The sequence below is a fragment of the Nomascus leucogenys genome, chromosome 12, assembly GCF_006542625.1.
Source record: "Nomascus leucogenys isolate Asia chromosome 12, Asia_NLE_v1, whole genome shotgun sequence".
Taxonomy (NCBI): domain Eukaryota; kingdom Metazoa; phylum Chordata; class Mammalia; order Primates; family Hylobatidae; genus Nomascus; species Nomascus leucogenys.
Genome location: NC_044392.1, coordinates 81,554,186 through 81,571,417, shown reverse-complemented (window position 1 = coordinate 81,571,417; position 17,232 = coordinate 81,554,186). Strand labels below are relative to the sequence as shown.

The 17,232-nt window shown below is 36.1% G+C and overlaps 1 protein-coding gene across 4 annotated transcripts in view; it reads left to right on the top strand.

The window, feature by feature from the left end:
- The window catches only part of MTF2 (metal response element binding transcription factor 2), a 60,334-nt gene that overhangs the window by 27,661 nt on the left and 15,441 nt on the right, over positions 1 to 17,232 (top strand). For 2 of the 4 annotated variants that reach the window (XM_003260056.4, XM_003260054.3), the window contains exons 2-9: positions 3,665 to 3,863; positions 3,980 to 4,061; positions 8,106 to 8,201; positions 8,403 to 8,503; positions 8,884 to 9,032; positions 12,112 to 12,207; positions 13,102 to 13,170; positions 14,319 to 14,442. In XM_003260056.4, the coding sequence (XP_003260104.1) occupies positions 3,665 to 3,863; positions 3,980 to 4,061; positions 8,106 to 8,201; positions 8,403 to 8,503; positions 8,884 to 9,032; positions 12,112 to 12,207; positions 13,102 to 13,170; positions 14,319 to 14,442 (916 nt within the window). Of the gene's footprint in view, positions 1 to 3,664; positions 3,864 to 3,979; positions 4,066 to 8,105; positions 8,202 to 8,402; positions 8,504 to 8,883; positions 9,033 to 12,111; positions 12,208 to 13,101; positions 13,171 to 14,318; positions 14,443 to 17,232 lie in introns of all 4 variants that reach the window. The other 2 variants (XM_012500466.2, XM_030825039.1) reach the window with 2 other exon arrangements.

Below are 17,232 nucleotides of genomic sequence, written 5' to 3'. Positions count from 1 at the left end.
GTCTGGAGAAAGAGGATTCTTACCCTCTCCTTGAGCATCCCTGATGATAATTCATTGTGATTCTTCCTGCATTTTTACTTCTGTTCTCTTGCACTGATCTTGTCAAACATTTAAACTTTTTAACCCCTCTAATTATACTACCAAAAGTGCCTTCTCCTCACAGCTGACTATGGCACAGAAAAACAATGTTAGATAAAATTGCTTTGTGTCTTAGCATGAATCAAGGCAGCGGCATCAAACTGTACTTGTATTCTTCATTGTGTACTAACGGTAAAAAATATAAACACACACACACACGTAACCCCAAACCTTATTTCACTTAAGAATGTTTTTTGTTTGTTTGTTTGTTTTTGAGATGTAGTCTTGCTCTGTTGCCTAGGCTGGAGTGCAGTGGTGTGATCTTGGCTTACTGCAATGTCTGCCTCCCAGGTTCAAGCGGTTCTCCTGCCTCAGCCTTCCGAGTAGCTGGGATTACGGGCACGCGCCACCACGCCTGGCTAATTTTGTATTTTTAGTAGGGATGGGGGGTTTTGCTATGTTGGCCAGGCTTGTCTTGAACTCCTGGCCTCAAATGATCCACCTGCCTCGGCCTTCCAAAATGCTGGAATTATAGGCGTGAGCCACCGTGCTGGCCAGGTTTTTAAATATGTGTGATAAAATAGAAATGGCATAAGGCAGTTGTGCCATTGTTTGAGTTGCCAGCTGAACTAGCAGCTTTTTCATGGAACACCATTTTTACTTGAAACAGCCACTGAGTTCTGTATAAGGCAGATATTTTCTTGAAGTGACAATCTACGTTTTATATTTACCTTAATTACCATATTTTGGTTTTTTTTTGTTTGTTCCTGTGAATTCAAGTTAGCGTCTTGTGTCCATCCTTCCTTCCATTTTTCTCTTTTCTTTTCTTCTTTTCTTTTGACAGGTTTTCTCTCTGTTGCTCAGGCTGGAGTGCAGTGGCACCATCACAGCTCACTGCAGTCTCAACCTCCTGGCCTCATATAGTCCTCCCACCCCAGACTCCTGAGTAGCTGAGACCACAGGCACATGCCACAATGCCCAACTAATTTTTTTTTTTTTTGAGACGGAGTCTTTCTCTGTCCCCCAGGCTGGAGTGCACTGGCGTGATCTCGGCTCACTGCAAGCTCCGCCTCCCAGGTTCACGCCATTCTCCTGCCTCAGCCTCCCGAGTAGCTGGGATTACAGGCGCCTGCCACCATGCCCGGCTAATTTTTTGTATGTTTAGTAGAGACGGGGTTTCACCGTGTTAGCCAGGATGGTCTCGATCTCCTGACCTCGTGATCCGCCCGCCTCGGCCTCCCAAAGTGCTGGGATTACAGGCTTGAGCCACTGTGCCCGGCCCAGCTAATTTTTATTTTTTAATTTTTTTAGAGACATTCTCCCTTTGTTGCCCAGGCTGCTCTTGAACTCAGGGTCCTCCTGCCTCAGCCTCCCAAAGTGCTGGGATTACAGGCATGAGCCATGCTGCACCTGGCCTGTGTCATTTCTTTGAAACAGTTGTAACAGTTTTGCTCCTATATACTTCCTTTGTGCTATTATTGCCAAATATATTACATTTCTATATATTATGGGTCTAACAATACAATTATGTACATATTGTTTTGTATACTTGCTTTGGAGGGAATATGCATTTATGCTGTCTTTTATAATTTGTTGATGTTCTTTGTGTGTGTGTGTGTGTGTGTGTGTGTGTGTGTATGTACGTGTATTTGAATTTCCTTCTGGGTTTACTTGCTTTCAATCATAGTAGTATGCATTGTAAGATGTCTCTGCTAATAACAAATTCAGTTTTTGTTTATCTGGGAGTTTGTATTTCACCTTCATTTTTGAAAGACAGTTTTGCTGGATATAAGATTCTCTGGTGACAGCACCCATTCCCTGCAGCCTGCTTACTTTGAATATGTCATCTCACTGCCTTCTGGCTTTTATTGTTTCTGATGAGAAGTCAACTGTTAATCTTATTGGGGTTTCCTTGTACATGATATATTGTGTTTCTCTTGTTGCTTTCAAGATTTTTTTTTTTTTTTTTTTGCCTTTCAGCATTTTTACTATGATGTGGCTGGGTGTAGATCTCTTTGCATTTATCCTACTTGGAATTTGTTGAGCTGCTTGGATGTGTAGATAATGTTTTTCAGCAAATTTGGGAAGGTACCAGTTATTTCTTTGGATATCTTTAAAATGTATTTCTTTCAAACTGTACCCATTAAACACTAACTCCCTACTCCCCATTCTTCCTAGCCATTGGCCGCCATTCTGTTTCCCATCTCTATGACTTTGAGCGTCTAGGTACCTCATATAAGTGGAATAGTTATCCATTTTGTCTGGCTTATTTCACTTAGCATAATATCTTCAAGGTTCATCCGTGTTTTAGCATGTGACAGGGTTTCCCAGAATTTCTGTATTTTTAGGTATTGATATTAGATATTCCTAATACTTAGGAACTTTTTGAAACTTTTTTCTTTAATTTCCGTGCTCATTTTATTTTTACTAAACTTTTATGCTATTTTTAGAATTATTGTCTATCTAGTTTTACATGTCACTGTATGTTTAATTAGTGAAAAATCTAATTTGGAAAAGTGAAACCAAACACTGCTTTGTTACCTTTAAGAAAGCTGATGATGGTATGCTTTGCTGTTTATGGAATGTCTAATACATAAGTTATAATGTAATTTTACAGTATTTAATATATATTTTTTTCCTTTAAGTACTCTTATAGTGTACTTTCCTTTGTTTTTTTTTTTTTTGTTTTGTTTTGTTTTGTTTTTTTGAGACAGAGTCTTGCTCTGTTGCCCAGGCTGGAGTGCAGTGGCATGATCTCAGCTCACTGCAACCTCCGCCTCCTGGGTTCAAATGATTCTCCTGCCTCAGCCTCCCCAGTAGCTGGGATCACAGGTGTATACTACCATGCCTGGCTAATTTTTGTATTTTGTAGTAGACACAGGGTTTCACCATGTTGGCCAGGCTGGTCTTGAACTCCTGGCCTCAGGTGATCCACCTGCCTCGGCCTCCCAAAGTGCTGGGATTGCAGGCATGAGCCACCGCACCCGGCCTTATAGTGTACTATTTGTCTATAATTTAATGAAATTGCTGGTTCTCAATTTTTTTTTTTAAACTCTCAATCTGCATATTTGCTCAATTCAGTAGTGATTCCCTGTAAGGAGAAGGTCATGACTGCCCTTCCTTTGAGTGTTAAGAGTATGAATAACACCAGCTGTCCCTTGAAGTCACTGGTTAATGTGTCTTAACTGCATGTGGCATAATCAAGAGATTAAAATGTAATTCACTTTTATTCTTTACCTAAACCCAGTCATGAGATTCAAGACATTATTTGCTCATGACCATGGCCTGCATACCTCAACATAAAGCTGTTATTTTGATGACAGCTGCCTTGAATGTGTTATCTTGGAGTGTTTGCTGAGTCTTGGCCTCAGTTAGAGTAGGCAGTGAATGGATATTGAGAATTGTTACCATTTTGTTTTAAACTGCTTTGTTTGGAGAGTATTTATGATTTGAGGTACTTTTTATATTTTTGTCTTAAGGTTTTTAACAAATTAAAAACTTTGATTAACATATAAAATATCCCACTGGTATAAAATAAGCTCTACAAGTAAGTCGTCTTACGTATGGTCTTTTGTTCTCTAAACAGAGACTCTACAGGGGCAGGTAATTCACTGGTCCACAGGCGGTCTCCTTTACGTCGAAACCAAAAGACCCCAACATCCTTGACCAAGCTGTCTTTACAGGATGGACATAAAGCCAAAAAGCCAGCATGTAAATTTGAAGAGGGTCAGGATGTCCTAGCTAGATGGTCAGATGGCTTGTTTTATCTTGGCACTATCAAAAAGGCAAGTTACTTTAATGTATCTTTTGCTGTTTTTGCAGTAAGCATTTAATAATCTTAAATTTAACTTCATGTTTTTAACTTTAAGAGATCACCGTTAAGTATTTCTCTGTATTGCAGATAAACATATTGAAACAGAGCTGCTTCATCATATTTGAAGACAGTTCTAAATCCTGGGTTCTCTGGAAGGACATTCAAACAGGCAGGTGCTACTATTTCTCTTGAACATGATTTAAATTAAAATTTGATTTTCTTCAACTTGTCATATTATGATGTTGTCTGTTGAATATAATGTATTTAGATAACTCAGTATTACTTCCGAGGAGAGGTTAAAAAATCAGCATAGTCTTTATTATAGACCATAAGAAGAACAAGAATACTCTAGAGGACAGATGCATCGCTAATTTATACCCGTAAGCTATATTAAGACCCTTCTAAGAACTTTGAAAAAAAATCTTTGGTAACTAATCTCAGTAACGGTTTGGGATTCAATTCAGCTGTTACTTGCTTATGTTTGTAGAAAGCAAGTGTTTATTGGGAGCATACTATTTGTCAGATGATTTGGGAAGTTAGGACATATAAAACTGATTTAGAATAATAGAAATATTTGTTAATAAGAATGGTTTAAAATTACCACTTAGTTATGGGTTTTTAATGTTTAAATGGGAAAATGAGGCTATATTTGTGTGCCAATAAAAATAAATAAAAGTATGTCTTGGTTTGGCTATAGGTATGCTTCTTGTGATGATTTCTATTATTAGAAACTATGATTGTTTCATGCTTTTAGCATCTGCTAAATACAGATATTTCACCAGGTACCTCTTTCATGCAAAGTACTTTTAAAAATTACCAATCTTTACTAAAAACCTGAGTATTTTAGCTGTCTTTAAAGGCCTACTTTTGGTTTTCCTTTTGCTGGTTTAATAGGCCTACACTAAGACCTGTGTTCTGTGTATTCTCATAGAAAAGAGATAAATTTTCTCCCTAAAGGGTAGACACCTTGCCAAAGTATTTAACGATTGGGTTTTATATTTGAATACCAAGTTCAATTTTATGGTAGGTTTCTGCCATGTTTTAGTTCTTGACTTTACTCTTAATGTTTCTTAAGAATAAAAAAAGTTTTGGTAAAGGAATTGGAATGTTCTAATTACCATCTGTATATAGTTGGTACTCAGGGCTTAGGTGGGGAACCAAGTAGCTTTTACTCTGGTAAAATGTTTTTCTAGAGAAACTTTTTATGGTTCCTGGACTGATAAGTTTAAAGGACTAAAATTATGTTTTGAATCTGAAATTGAGGAGCCAGAGAAAAGTGTGACTCATAAGATTTAAAGGGATAGGAGATCTCCAACACTACTAATATTGAGCAGATCTTACTACCCTGCACACAAAATTATTCTTTTTTCCTTATTTAGTAAACATAGGTCTCTCTGTAATAGCAGTGAAACATATTATGCTGCTTTTTACTCCCCTTCCATTAGCTATGTGTTTCTTTCAGCTTTTAAAGATCTTCTGGAGTTTCCTGTGGATTTAATATAATAGGTCTGTCTGTCCTTTTGTCCACTTCCTCCTTTCTACTTCTCCTTCTTTGCTTTTAAAAGTGGTAGAAAAGAAGAAACCAACGTTACATAGAGATAGAAAGTTGTTGTGTGAGAGGTCCTTTCCTGTTCTATAAGCGCTGCACTCAGTATGTCAGTTTAATGTTCTGTGGTTGTTCTTTCTTCACTGGTTCCTTTTGCTGTTCCTGGAATTACAAAGGATTGCTCCTGGTCATTTAACTCTTCTTAGCACCCCGATAGTAGCACATATGAAACTTATAGTTGCTATAAAAATGAATAAATGAATCTGAAACCTGCATTATGGCATATTTCAGTGAGGAGTGGGTTTAGTAGTTTTCTAAGAAACCTGCCAATAATGTATATCAAAACTTAATAAATTATATTTGTCTAATGAGTTTCTTTTAAAAATTTTACATAAAGCAAAATAGTAGTAGTCAACAGGGTGAAATATATCATGTTACAACTATTACATAAATGTAAGAGGGTTATAAATCTTAGCATCTAATGCTGTTTTGGTTTCTATGAAATGATATACTCTTGCATTGCTGGTGGCAGTGTAAATTTCTATTTCGGTGGTTTTGCATTTGCATTAAATGCAAAAGTTTATAATTATCTAATAGACTCATCTCTAGCAGTTTATTCATAAGAAATAATTCAAAAAATACTAGGTGAAAAATGTTTCCTGAAGTTTATTTTAACAACAACAAAAAATTTGGTATTTCTAAGATGAAATGGCCAAGGCTTTCTAGTCAATTGGATTTAGAGTAAGGGAGTCTATAGAAGATTACTAAGCTATATAGGAAGGTTCTTGTAAACTTGATGGTAAAAAATATATATGTATGTTTGATTTCACAAGTAAAAGTTAATTCCCAGCTTTCTCAGGATTGTTTCTTGGGTCACTACCCCCTTTTCTGAGGAATTGCCTTCCCTGTCATTAGTCCAGGTAGTTACAGTGAGAGGTCAGGCACCTACCCTAGGGGGGCTGTCGTTCCATTTCCAGGGAATTGGTAAATTTTCACAGAGAGTTCCCAGGCTTAATCTGGTTACTGTCCTGATCGGAATCATAAACCCAGAAGCTGTGGAAGACCACCTTCAATGAAGTGTACCAAGAAGCAAACAGCTGGGCGCAGTGCCTTATATCTGTAATCCCAGTGCTTTGGGAGGCCCAGGCAGGAGGATTGCTTGAGCCCAGGAATTTGAGACCAGCTTGGGCAACACAGGGAGATCCTGTCGCTACAAAAAAAAAAAAAAAGAAAAAATTAGGCATTGGGAGACACGCCTGTGGTTCCAGTTACTTGGGAGGCTGAGGTGGGAGCATTGCTTGGGCTTGGGAAGTCAAGGCTGCAGTAAGCTGTGGCTGTGCCACTGCACTCCAGCCTGGATGACACAGCAAGACCCTATCTGAGGGGAAAAATAAAAGGAAACAAACAAAGCAGAAGAGAGTGGATGAGAGACCAGAACAAACAAATAAATAGCAGAAATACAAAAGACAGACTCCCCCCTTCCAAAAAAAGAAAAACAGTTGGCAACCTGTATGTCCGAGAGTAGAGTAATAATGGAGTAAATTGGGTTATTTCCACTAGATGTAATACTATGCAGCTATTAGAAGTTACAATTTTGAAAACTAGCTGTGTGAAAAATGCTTTTGATAGAAGAAATATTACATAGTATTGGTGAACCATCTCGTAGTGGAGAGAACATGGATTTTGGCACATCTGGGTTTGAATCCTAGTCTTGATGTTTTCTCCGAGTCTTTGGGTTAGTTACTTTGTCTGAGCCTCAGTTCTTCTCTATAAATAGTATATTTATAAGTTAGTTGTAGAAGTAAACAAAATATATCAAGATCCTACACAGTGCTTGGCCCATAGCACAAAATTGTAAGTTTTTATTGTTATGTGCATAAAGTGTGTGTATTGTGAATTTGACTCTGTTGAAACAGACAAGATGAGAATACTGGAAATGATAATGTGTTAGGGTGGTAAATTGTATTATAAATTTTGTGTGATTTTTTTTTAAGAATAAAAATGTCTAAGGAAGAAATGTTTCACTTGTTCTGCTAAAAAAATTAATAATTGTAGGACCCCCAAATTTTGTTGAAATGGTATTTTGTTAGGGTACATTATTGGATACCATATTTTTAGATTTCAGAAGCTGGAGATTAAATAATTGGTGTTCAACCTGTTTAATAAATTAGTAAGTAAAAGGAAATGCTCTGAATTCAAAGAGAAAGAGGTAGTTTACTTAATCTTCCTTGCTTTTTTTCTTTAATTTCATGATATTAGTGGTGTAGGATAAGTGAATGTATGTACATGAATAGATAAGTATTCTATAAAGTAGCTCTAGTGTTCACAAACCTCCTCTACCTGCTGTCGCCCATCCCTCATCTCCACCTTCACCTTTAGGAGTGGGAATATGAGAAATAAGTAATAAGGGAAGATGCTTAAGAGCAATTTAAATTATGCCTTCTGCCAAAAAGCAGATTAAATTATGAAAGTAGACAGGCATGTTAAGTTAAAGGTAGAAAGAACACAGAGAGCAGAGAGATACCATTTTGTGTACTTTGTCTTGTGAAGCATTATGATGTACTTAGCAAACATTGTGCATATGTGCTGCCCACTGAGTCATAAAAGTGGTTTTGTTTTATGGAATTTTTTATGACTCTCTTTTTTAATGTGTTTTAAATATTTTAGGAGCCACTGGAAGTGGGGAAATGGTCTGTACAATATGTCAAGAAGAGTATTCAGAAGCTCCCAATGAAATGGTTATATGTGACAAGTGTGGCCAAGGTAACATTGATTTCTTTTAATCTTGTTGCATACTGAATGCCTATGTTGAAGATTAATGACTAAAAATACTTTACATTGATAATTTGAAATTATCCTGTTTATTAATTATATTAATGTAGGAAATAATGCTAAAAGGCATTCTTGAAATCGTGTTGAAAGTATTAATGAAACAATTTGCTTTATGCTTTTTTTGATATTAAGGATATCATCAGTTGTGTCACACACCTCATATTGATTCCAGTGTGATTGATTCAGATGAAAAATGGCTCTGTCGGCAGTGTGTTTTTGCAACAACAACAAAGGTATATTTTAAGTGTTTTGGGCCAAGGCCCTGATGGAATTTGTGAGACATTATCAACATAGTGATTGTGTACACTGAAAGTTTATTTGAATGAAATGAGCAATGAATGCTGGGTAGAAAGAGGTGCTATTTATTTGACTAATGATGCTTAAGTGACTTTTTAATGATGCTTTCACTTTATTTGATGATAGTGATATGGGAATTGGTGCAGTAATTTGAAAGAAGAAAAGAAAAATAGAGATTATTATTAATCAGACAGTTTGTGATGTGGTAAAAGTTTGGAAAGGAAATTTCTCTAGAAGTGTCAGTCATTTTTAAAGTATAGAATTGTGTTTAAAATTTTAGCCTTCACTCTTTCACATTTTTTTCCCCCTAATGTAGAGGGGTGGTGCACTTAAGAAAGGACCAAATGCCAAAGCATTGCAAGTCATGAAGCAGACATTACCCTATAGTGTGGCAGACCTTGAATGGGATGCAGGTCATAAAACCAATGTCCAGCAGTGTTACTGCTATTGTGGAGGCCCTGGAGAGTAAGTAAATACAGTTACGTAATTCCCTTTAAGTAATTTTTATTTGCTTGCCTTATCTATTTTTCTTGATTATGGTGTGTGAGTGATGGCGAATTGCAACTGCATGAACACATCAGTGAAGAAAACCAGGGGGAAAATCTATTATTTTCATAAAAAAAAAATTTTTGTCTAGTTTTTGATCATATCCACACATTAAAAAAATATTTGTATAGGTCTTATATTCTGGAAATTTAAAGTGAATTGTAAATATTGTCATAAAGTTAACTATTGAGGGAAAACATTTACTGCAGGGGCCCAGTATCAGTAGTTTCATTGGATGTCATATTTAATGTGATTGACCATTTAGAAACTGATATATTTAATATTATAATTTAAATGGGAGAGTAAAAGACAAGTTTTTTTAGACATAAAATCAACATGGAACTTTTTCACAGACAGATTACTGCTTGCTTCTACGTATTTTCATTTCTTTCTTAAAGCGATAGGGCACAGATTGTAGTGCAGTGACATGATCATAGCTCACTGCAGCACTGAACTTCTGGGCTCAAGTCATCCTCCTGCCTCAGCCTCCGAAGTAGCTAGGACCAGACACGTGCCACTACACCTGTCTAATTTTAAAAAGTATTTTTTTTTTGTAAAGACAGGTTCTTGCTATGTTGCCCAGGCTGTTCTTGAACTCCTGGTGTCAAGCAATCCTCCTACCTTGGCCTCCCAAAGCTGGCTGGGATTACAGGCCTGAGCCACCTTGGCCTGGAGTAGCATTTTTATTTTCTTCCGGAACTTTTTCTTTGCATATACAGCTTGGCCAGCTGTTTGGTGCAAGAGGCCTAGCTTTTGGCCTATCTTGGCTTTTGACATACCTTTCTAACATTTGATTTAAATTTAGAGACTTGTGACTCTTCCTTTCATTTGAACACTTAGAGGCCATTGTAAGATTTTTTTTTTTTTTTTTTTTTGAGACAGGTTCTTGCTCTGTTACCTTGGCTGGAGTGCAGTGGCATGGTTATAGCTCACTCCAGCATTGAACTAGGCTCAAGCAATCCTCCCATCTCAGCTTCCTGAGTAGGTAGGACCACAGACATGTGCCACCACACCCTGCTAGTTTTTAAATTTTTTTGTGGAAATGGAGTCTTGCTATTTGTCCATGTTGGTCTCCAACTCCTAGCCTCAAGTAATTCTCCTGCTTTGGCCTCCCAAAGTGCTGGAATTACAAGCTTGATCACCACGCCTGGCCCCCACTGTAAGATTATTTTTTTATTTTTATTTTTATTTTTTGAGATGGAGTCTCGCTCTGTCGCCCAGGCTGGAGTGCGGTGGCGCAATCTCGGCTCACTGCAATCTCTGCCTCCCAGGTTCACGCCATTCTCCTGCCTCAGCCTCTCCGAGTAGCTGGGACTACAGGCACCCGCCACCACGCCCGGCTAATTTTTTATATTTTTATTAGAGACGGGGTTTCACCGTGGTCTCGATCTCCTGACCTCGTGATCCGCCTGCCTCGGCCTCCCAAAGTGCTGGGATTACAAGCGTGAGCCACCGCGCCCGGCTGCACTGTAGGATTATTAATTAACCTAATTTCAATATTGTTGTGTCTCAGGGAATAGGAAGCTTGAGGAGAGGGAGAGGGATGGGGACTGGCTGGTTGGTGATAGTCAGAACACATACAACATTTAGTGATTAAGTTTGCCATCTTACGTGGGCACGGTTTTTGGTGGCCCAAAACAGTTATAGTAGTAACATCAAAGACCACTGATCACCATGAAATATACAATATTAATAATAATGAAAAAGTTTGAAATATTATGGGAATTTCCAAAATGTGATGCAGAGACATAAGGTGAGCCCAAGAACCTAGAAAAATAGTGCTAATAGACTGAATCAAGGTTTACATACTCTGTTTGGAAATGGTGCCTTTTATTATTTTCAAATAAAGATAACCGTATCAAAGTTTGGAAATGGTGCCTTTTATTATTTTCAAATAAAGATAACCATATCAAAACCACATACTAGCTGGGTGTGGTGGTGTGTACCTGTACTGCCAGATACTTGGGAGGCTGAGGTGGGAGGATCCTTTGAACCCTGAAGTCCAGCTTGGTCAATGTAGCAATGTAGCCCTGTCTCTTAAAACAAACCCAAAATCCATGTGCTAACTGAAAAGGGAAGATATATTTCTCAGATGAAGATTCAATTTTAGCATCTTTAGCTTTCTCAAACAGATTTATAGACCATACATTGAAATACAGCTAAACCTGTCAAAAAGCCTTTGACTTAGTCTTAGATTTATGATAATGTTTAGGTTTATTAAATCGTTATATTCTTTTTATTATAGCTGACAAGAATAATAGAAACACAGTAAAGATATAAAGTGGAATGTTTATAATCTGAAAGCTGCCTAAGGCCATTTGATATTTGAGACAAACAACAGTACTTCTGAATCTGACCTCTCCTGGGGTTTAGAGAGTTGATGTGAAAAAAAGCCCAGAGGCCTGGCATGGTGGCTCTCGCATGTGATCCCAGCATTTTGGGAGGCCAAGGACAGAGGATCTCCTGGGCCCAGGAATTGGAGACCAGCGTGGGCAACATAGGGAGACCTCAGTTTTACTTTAAAAAAAAAAATTTGCCTAGCTTGGTGGTGCATGCCTGTGGCCCTAGCTACTTGGGAGGCTGAGGTGGGAGGGTCACTTGAACCTGGGAGGTTGAGGCTGCATGAGCCATGGTCATGCTGTTGCACTCCAGCCTGGACAACATAGCAATACTTGACTCTTAAAAAAAATAGCCTAGCCTTGTGTTTTAACAGAGCTTATTTAACTAGTGTAGGAGCCAGGCATTTTTGACTAGAAGTAGTAGGTGTATCTTTCAAGAGCTTATTAAAATTTCGTGAATAAAAGAGAGAAGAGGGATGAAATAGCTGATACTATAAGCCTTTTTGGGAAAGGAAATATTTAGTTAAGTATAGTAGAAATGTGATACTTTAATTAGAACAGTATTGTGGATTATGCCACTTTTTCTTTTTTTTTATAGAAATGAACCTTTCCCTTAAAACAGGAATTTTAGTGTTAACTTTTTTGTTTTTTTTTAATAGCTGGTATTTAAAGATGCTACAGTGCTGCAAATGTAAGCAGTGGTTTCATGAGGCTTGTGTGCAATGCCTTCAAAAGCCAATGCTATTTGGAGACAGGTGAGAAGGGCATTTGAACTTTACTGGCTGATTTTTGTCACTTTTTAATTGTGGTTATATTTGCGATTTCAGATTTCCTAAAGATAGTTTCAACAGTGATTTGGAAAGGGGTTGTCTCAGAGGGAAAATATTAAATAATGTACTTAAAATATACATAATTTTTGTGCTTTTGGATTTTGTTCCAGAAAGCTCTTAAGTATTGTCAGTGATTGCATTTGCTCCTATTGACCCATAGTACTCTAAAGTATTCTCATTGGTACCTTCCTTTAAAGAACCTTAAAGGGATCGTATTAGAATTGGAAAAGACCACAGGGCCTTGTTAAAGACACGACTATACTTTAGATATAAAAAATTTGTAAAAGCAGACTTAATGTACCTTCTATATTAGAAGAATGCAGAGTAGCACAGTGAGCTTCAGGAACAAAAAGCTAGACCACTAAGTTTGACATCTGAAAACCTGGTTTTAAAAATCTTGGCTTATGCCACTTAATTTTCTTTCTGACCTTAGGGAAGTTCACTTGTCTCTTTGGGGCTTATGATATTTTGAGCGTTGAGTTAAACGATGTATATGGGGGCAGCCATCATAATTCCTGGCACTCACAAGCGATTGATTAGTAAACTATAAGTATGTGTGAGTCCGTGTGTGAACTTTGAAGGTCTCCAATGGTTAAAAAAAAAAGATCCTTTCTCTTCACATATGAACTATTTCATTATTTGTTGTTGGAAAAGAACTTCCCTCAATCACAGAAAGCATTATAATTTACATTATATTTTGTTTTGAGTATCACTCTTTATATCAGCTGTAAGTTATTCACTTGGTGAATATTAGCTGTAATTGTTAGTTTATCTCTGATTACTCAGTATAAAACTTTTTCTATTCTTTTTTTTTCTTAGATTTTATACGTTTATATGCTCTGTCTGCAGTTCTGGACCAGAATACCTCAAACGTCTACCATTACAGTGGTAAGTGTGGACCTTTCTGTTAAAAAAAAAAAAAAAAGAAAAAAAGCCATTTTCTTAAACCTACAAGTTGAAACTTCTATATACATTTACTTGGCTTAAATAAAAATAGGTTATTTATGCTTGGCTTTATTTCTTTTATTTATCCTCATGCCTGATGTCATCTTCACTAAGTAGCATCTACTTGTATTGCTAAATTAATAAGGCTGTTCAGTGTTGAATGTTATAAATGAAACTTTCAGATATCCTTTAGACCTAAATTCTTACTCATATTTCTAGTTCTTTTGAACCTTCAGAATAGCATACAGTAGAAGAGAGATAGGTATAACAAATATGCTAATTTCTGCTTCAATGTAGTAATTCTTGTGTGTTGGAAGTGTGATGAATTTTAGAGGTTTACTAATAAAATGCTTACAGTAAGTACTTACAAATCTTTGTTGTATTTTACATATTTTATCAACAGATAGGGTTTAACCCATGAATCAGATAGTTTGGTTAAGTATGGTATATTCTGTAGCTTATATCCAGAAGTGAAAACACAAAAATCTGGATTGTAAGTTATATATTTTTAAAGCCAGATCCTCTTTGAATGCACTTTAAGAAGTAATTTGTGGCCGGGCACGGTGGCTCTCGCCTGTAATCCCAGCACTTTGGGAGGCTGAGGTGGGTGGATCTCCTGAGGTCTGGAGTTTAAGACCAGCCTGGCCAACATGGTGAAACCACGTCTCTACTAAAAATACAAAAAAAATTAGCCTAGCATGGTGGTGGGCACCTGTAATCCCAGCTATTCGGGAGGCTGAGGGAGGCCGAGGCAGGAGAATTGCTTGAACCCACGGGGCGGAAGTTGCAGTGAGCTGAGGTTGCGCCATTGTACTCCAGCCTGGGCAATCAGCGAAACTCTGTCTCAAAAAAAAAAAAAAAAAAAAAGTAATTCATATATCTTCTAGTTTATAGTTGCTATTCAGGATAAGTGAATGTTTAGTCACTATTTTCTAGTTATTTTTATATGTAGTGATTTATTGTATTGTGAATATGACTATCCACCTAAATATTTCTCTTTGCATTTTAATTACTGTTTTATAAAGAAACCGTGATTTCTTAACAGTAACCAAAAGCACTGTTTTGTGTATTTGATTATTTTCGGATTTCAGGGTAGATATAGCACACCTATGCCTTTACAACCTAAGTGTTATTCATAAGAAGAAATACTTTGATTCTGAACTTGAGCTTATGACATACATTAACGAAAACTGGGATAGATTGCACCCTGGAGAGGTAGGTGGTCTGAGAACTAACTTCAGTAGCTACTTGATGTCTTTTTTGTTTTGTTTTGTTTTTCAAAAAACAACTAAGACACATGTATAAGTCAGACAACTAAAATAGAATTTTATTTTTAGTTCTGGGGACAAATAAGTTTGGTATGGATATCAGGACCAGCCTTCTCATCCTCCTGTGTGTTTGTTGCCTGTTGACTCTGGAAATTTGTAGAAGGAGGAGGTATATTATTTGATTCTTTCATTTTCTGAAGTGAAAATCATTGTAGTTAAAGATAGAAGGGAGGGAGAAATCTTTAGTATTGGGTATCTTACTCATAGTTCGACCTCCTTTTCTTCTAAGTTTTCTATAAACTTAGAGATATAACCAACATTCTTCCTTCCTCTCTTGTTGGTACTCCTTTATATATTTCTGACTTGTAGGAATGGTGGGATCTAATAATATTGTTAAAAAAATGAGTTGTAGAGTGAAGCTGCCTGAATAGAAAATTATCCCCTCTCATTCTGACATCTCATTTTGCTTCTCATTTTTGAAGTGTAACTACCTATGCTGGTTTACAGTCTTTTTTTAAATGAATTTAAAAGTAATGTGTGTTCATTGAAGAAAATTTTGAAACTAATGAATAGCAGAAAGAGAAAAGTAACTAGAATAATAGTTAGGGACCTTATTTTTAGCTTTTATTTAGAATTACTAAAGTACATATATTAACTACTTTTGGTTAAAACTAAAAAATTTGTTTTATAATATATGGAATTTGATATGTATATCTTAGTCATGCTTTTTTTTTTTAGGTAAATTTTGCAAACTGATTTGAAGTTTAGGAAGAATTTCTTGATTTGTAGCTTTGAGACACGAAGGACATCCTATTTCATATCAAATAGGATATCAGAGGGCTTTTTGGGGGTTTATGGGATATCAGGGGGAACATAATGCATGATTTAGTTTGTAGTTTTAAAATCTAGGATATTACTGAAATTCAATTGATGAATTTTTGAATTCATTTGAGTTTTGAATGTTAGATATTGAATTATCATACAAATTTTTGGCAAGTTTTCTGTTAAATACTTTTTTTAGATGAAGTTTGAGAGAAAGTGAGTGATGTGTACATTTAATTTTTTTTTTTTTTTTTTTGAGATGGAGTCTTGCTGTTGCCCAGGCTGGAGTGCAGTGGCGCGATCTCAGCTCACTGCAACTTCCGCCTCCCAGGCTCAAGCCATTCTCCTGCCTTAGCCTCCCGAGTAGCTGGGATTACAGGCACCTGCCACCACGCCCGGCTAATTTTTGTATTTTTAGTAGAGATGGAGTTTTGCCATGTTGGCCAGGCTGGTCTTGAACTCCTGACCTTAAGTGATCTGCCCACCTTGGCCTCCCAAAGTGCTGAGATTACAGGCATGAGCCACTGGGCACAGCCACATTTGATAAATTTTAATAAACTGATTAGTAATCAGAAAGTAAGGGGTAAGGCATTAGAAGTGGCTATAGTGGTTTTTATAATTATCTTAATATTTAATGCTATAATACATTTGTTTAAAAATTCTTTCTAGCCATTATTCTTTTAGCACTTCATATGCAGATACATATGTATACCTGTTAGTACATTGTATGCATTACATGATGAAATTCTGCAGTAGTAACTTGATGTAAATATTGGGTATATATAATATAAAAACTCAAGTTGGTTTATTTCAAATGCTGTCATTTTTAATTAAAATTTAAATTTTAGTGTTTAGATTTTATTTGAGAGGCTGGAAATATAAATGAAAATCACATTTAGTGTATTTTTCAAGAAAAGAGTTCAGTTTATGAATTTCAGGTGTCCCAGCTCCAGCTGAACTTCTGAAACATACCAGAAAAAATTTGCTTCAGCAATAATACATGTTTTTATTTCTGTAGCCTATGAGGTAATGTCTTAGAAAAAAAGAAAAAATTTTGTGGATTATTTCCACTTTTTGAGCCATCAAATTTATTACTAGAACACGAGACTAAAAATTTCTTATTGTTCTTTCTCTGAATTAAAATAAGAAAATATTCAGACTTAGATGAGACATCTCATTCACAGACTTTGGTAACTGACAGATTGAAGTTCAGGTTTCTAATTTTCTGTATTATATTTTTATACTGTAATTGTAACTGGATTTTAGGGTGAGTTTTTAATAATAAAGAGATGATAAAATTTATGCTAGTTTATCATGTTTATTCAGTGTTTTTCATTTAGTTTACTTTCAAATGTTTGTAGTGATCAATAAAAAGATAACAAATAATGGGTCATTCCAAATTATTTGAATAGAAAATTTTTGGTAAACTAAAAATGAATTACAAATTGAATTTTGTCACTAATCCAAACTTAGGTTAACAAAAATTTCCTTTTGTTTATATTCTTGTTCCAAATCTTATAAAATGCCATTAATTATTTTGAAAACATGGGAAGTAGTGTATGCTAAATGTAATGTTTATATTTTATAATTGAGTATCTTGGAGTACTTTAGTCATTTTGAACATCAGCTCTTTTTTTTTTTTTTTTTTTTTTTTTTTTTAAAGAGACAGGGCCGGAGAGTCTCTCTCTCTCTCTCTCTTTTTTTTTTTTTTTTTTTTTTAGGAGACCCTTGCTCAGGCTGGAGTGCAATGGTACAGTCATACATAGCTCATTGAAGCCTTGAACTCCTGAGGTCAAGTTATCTTCCTGCCTCAGCAATTCTTGTTATACATAATATAGAATAAAGCACCTGCTCTAGAAATTTGTCTTCAAAAATGAAACAAAATAGAACAAAGGTTGTGATTTTAGTTTATCTA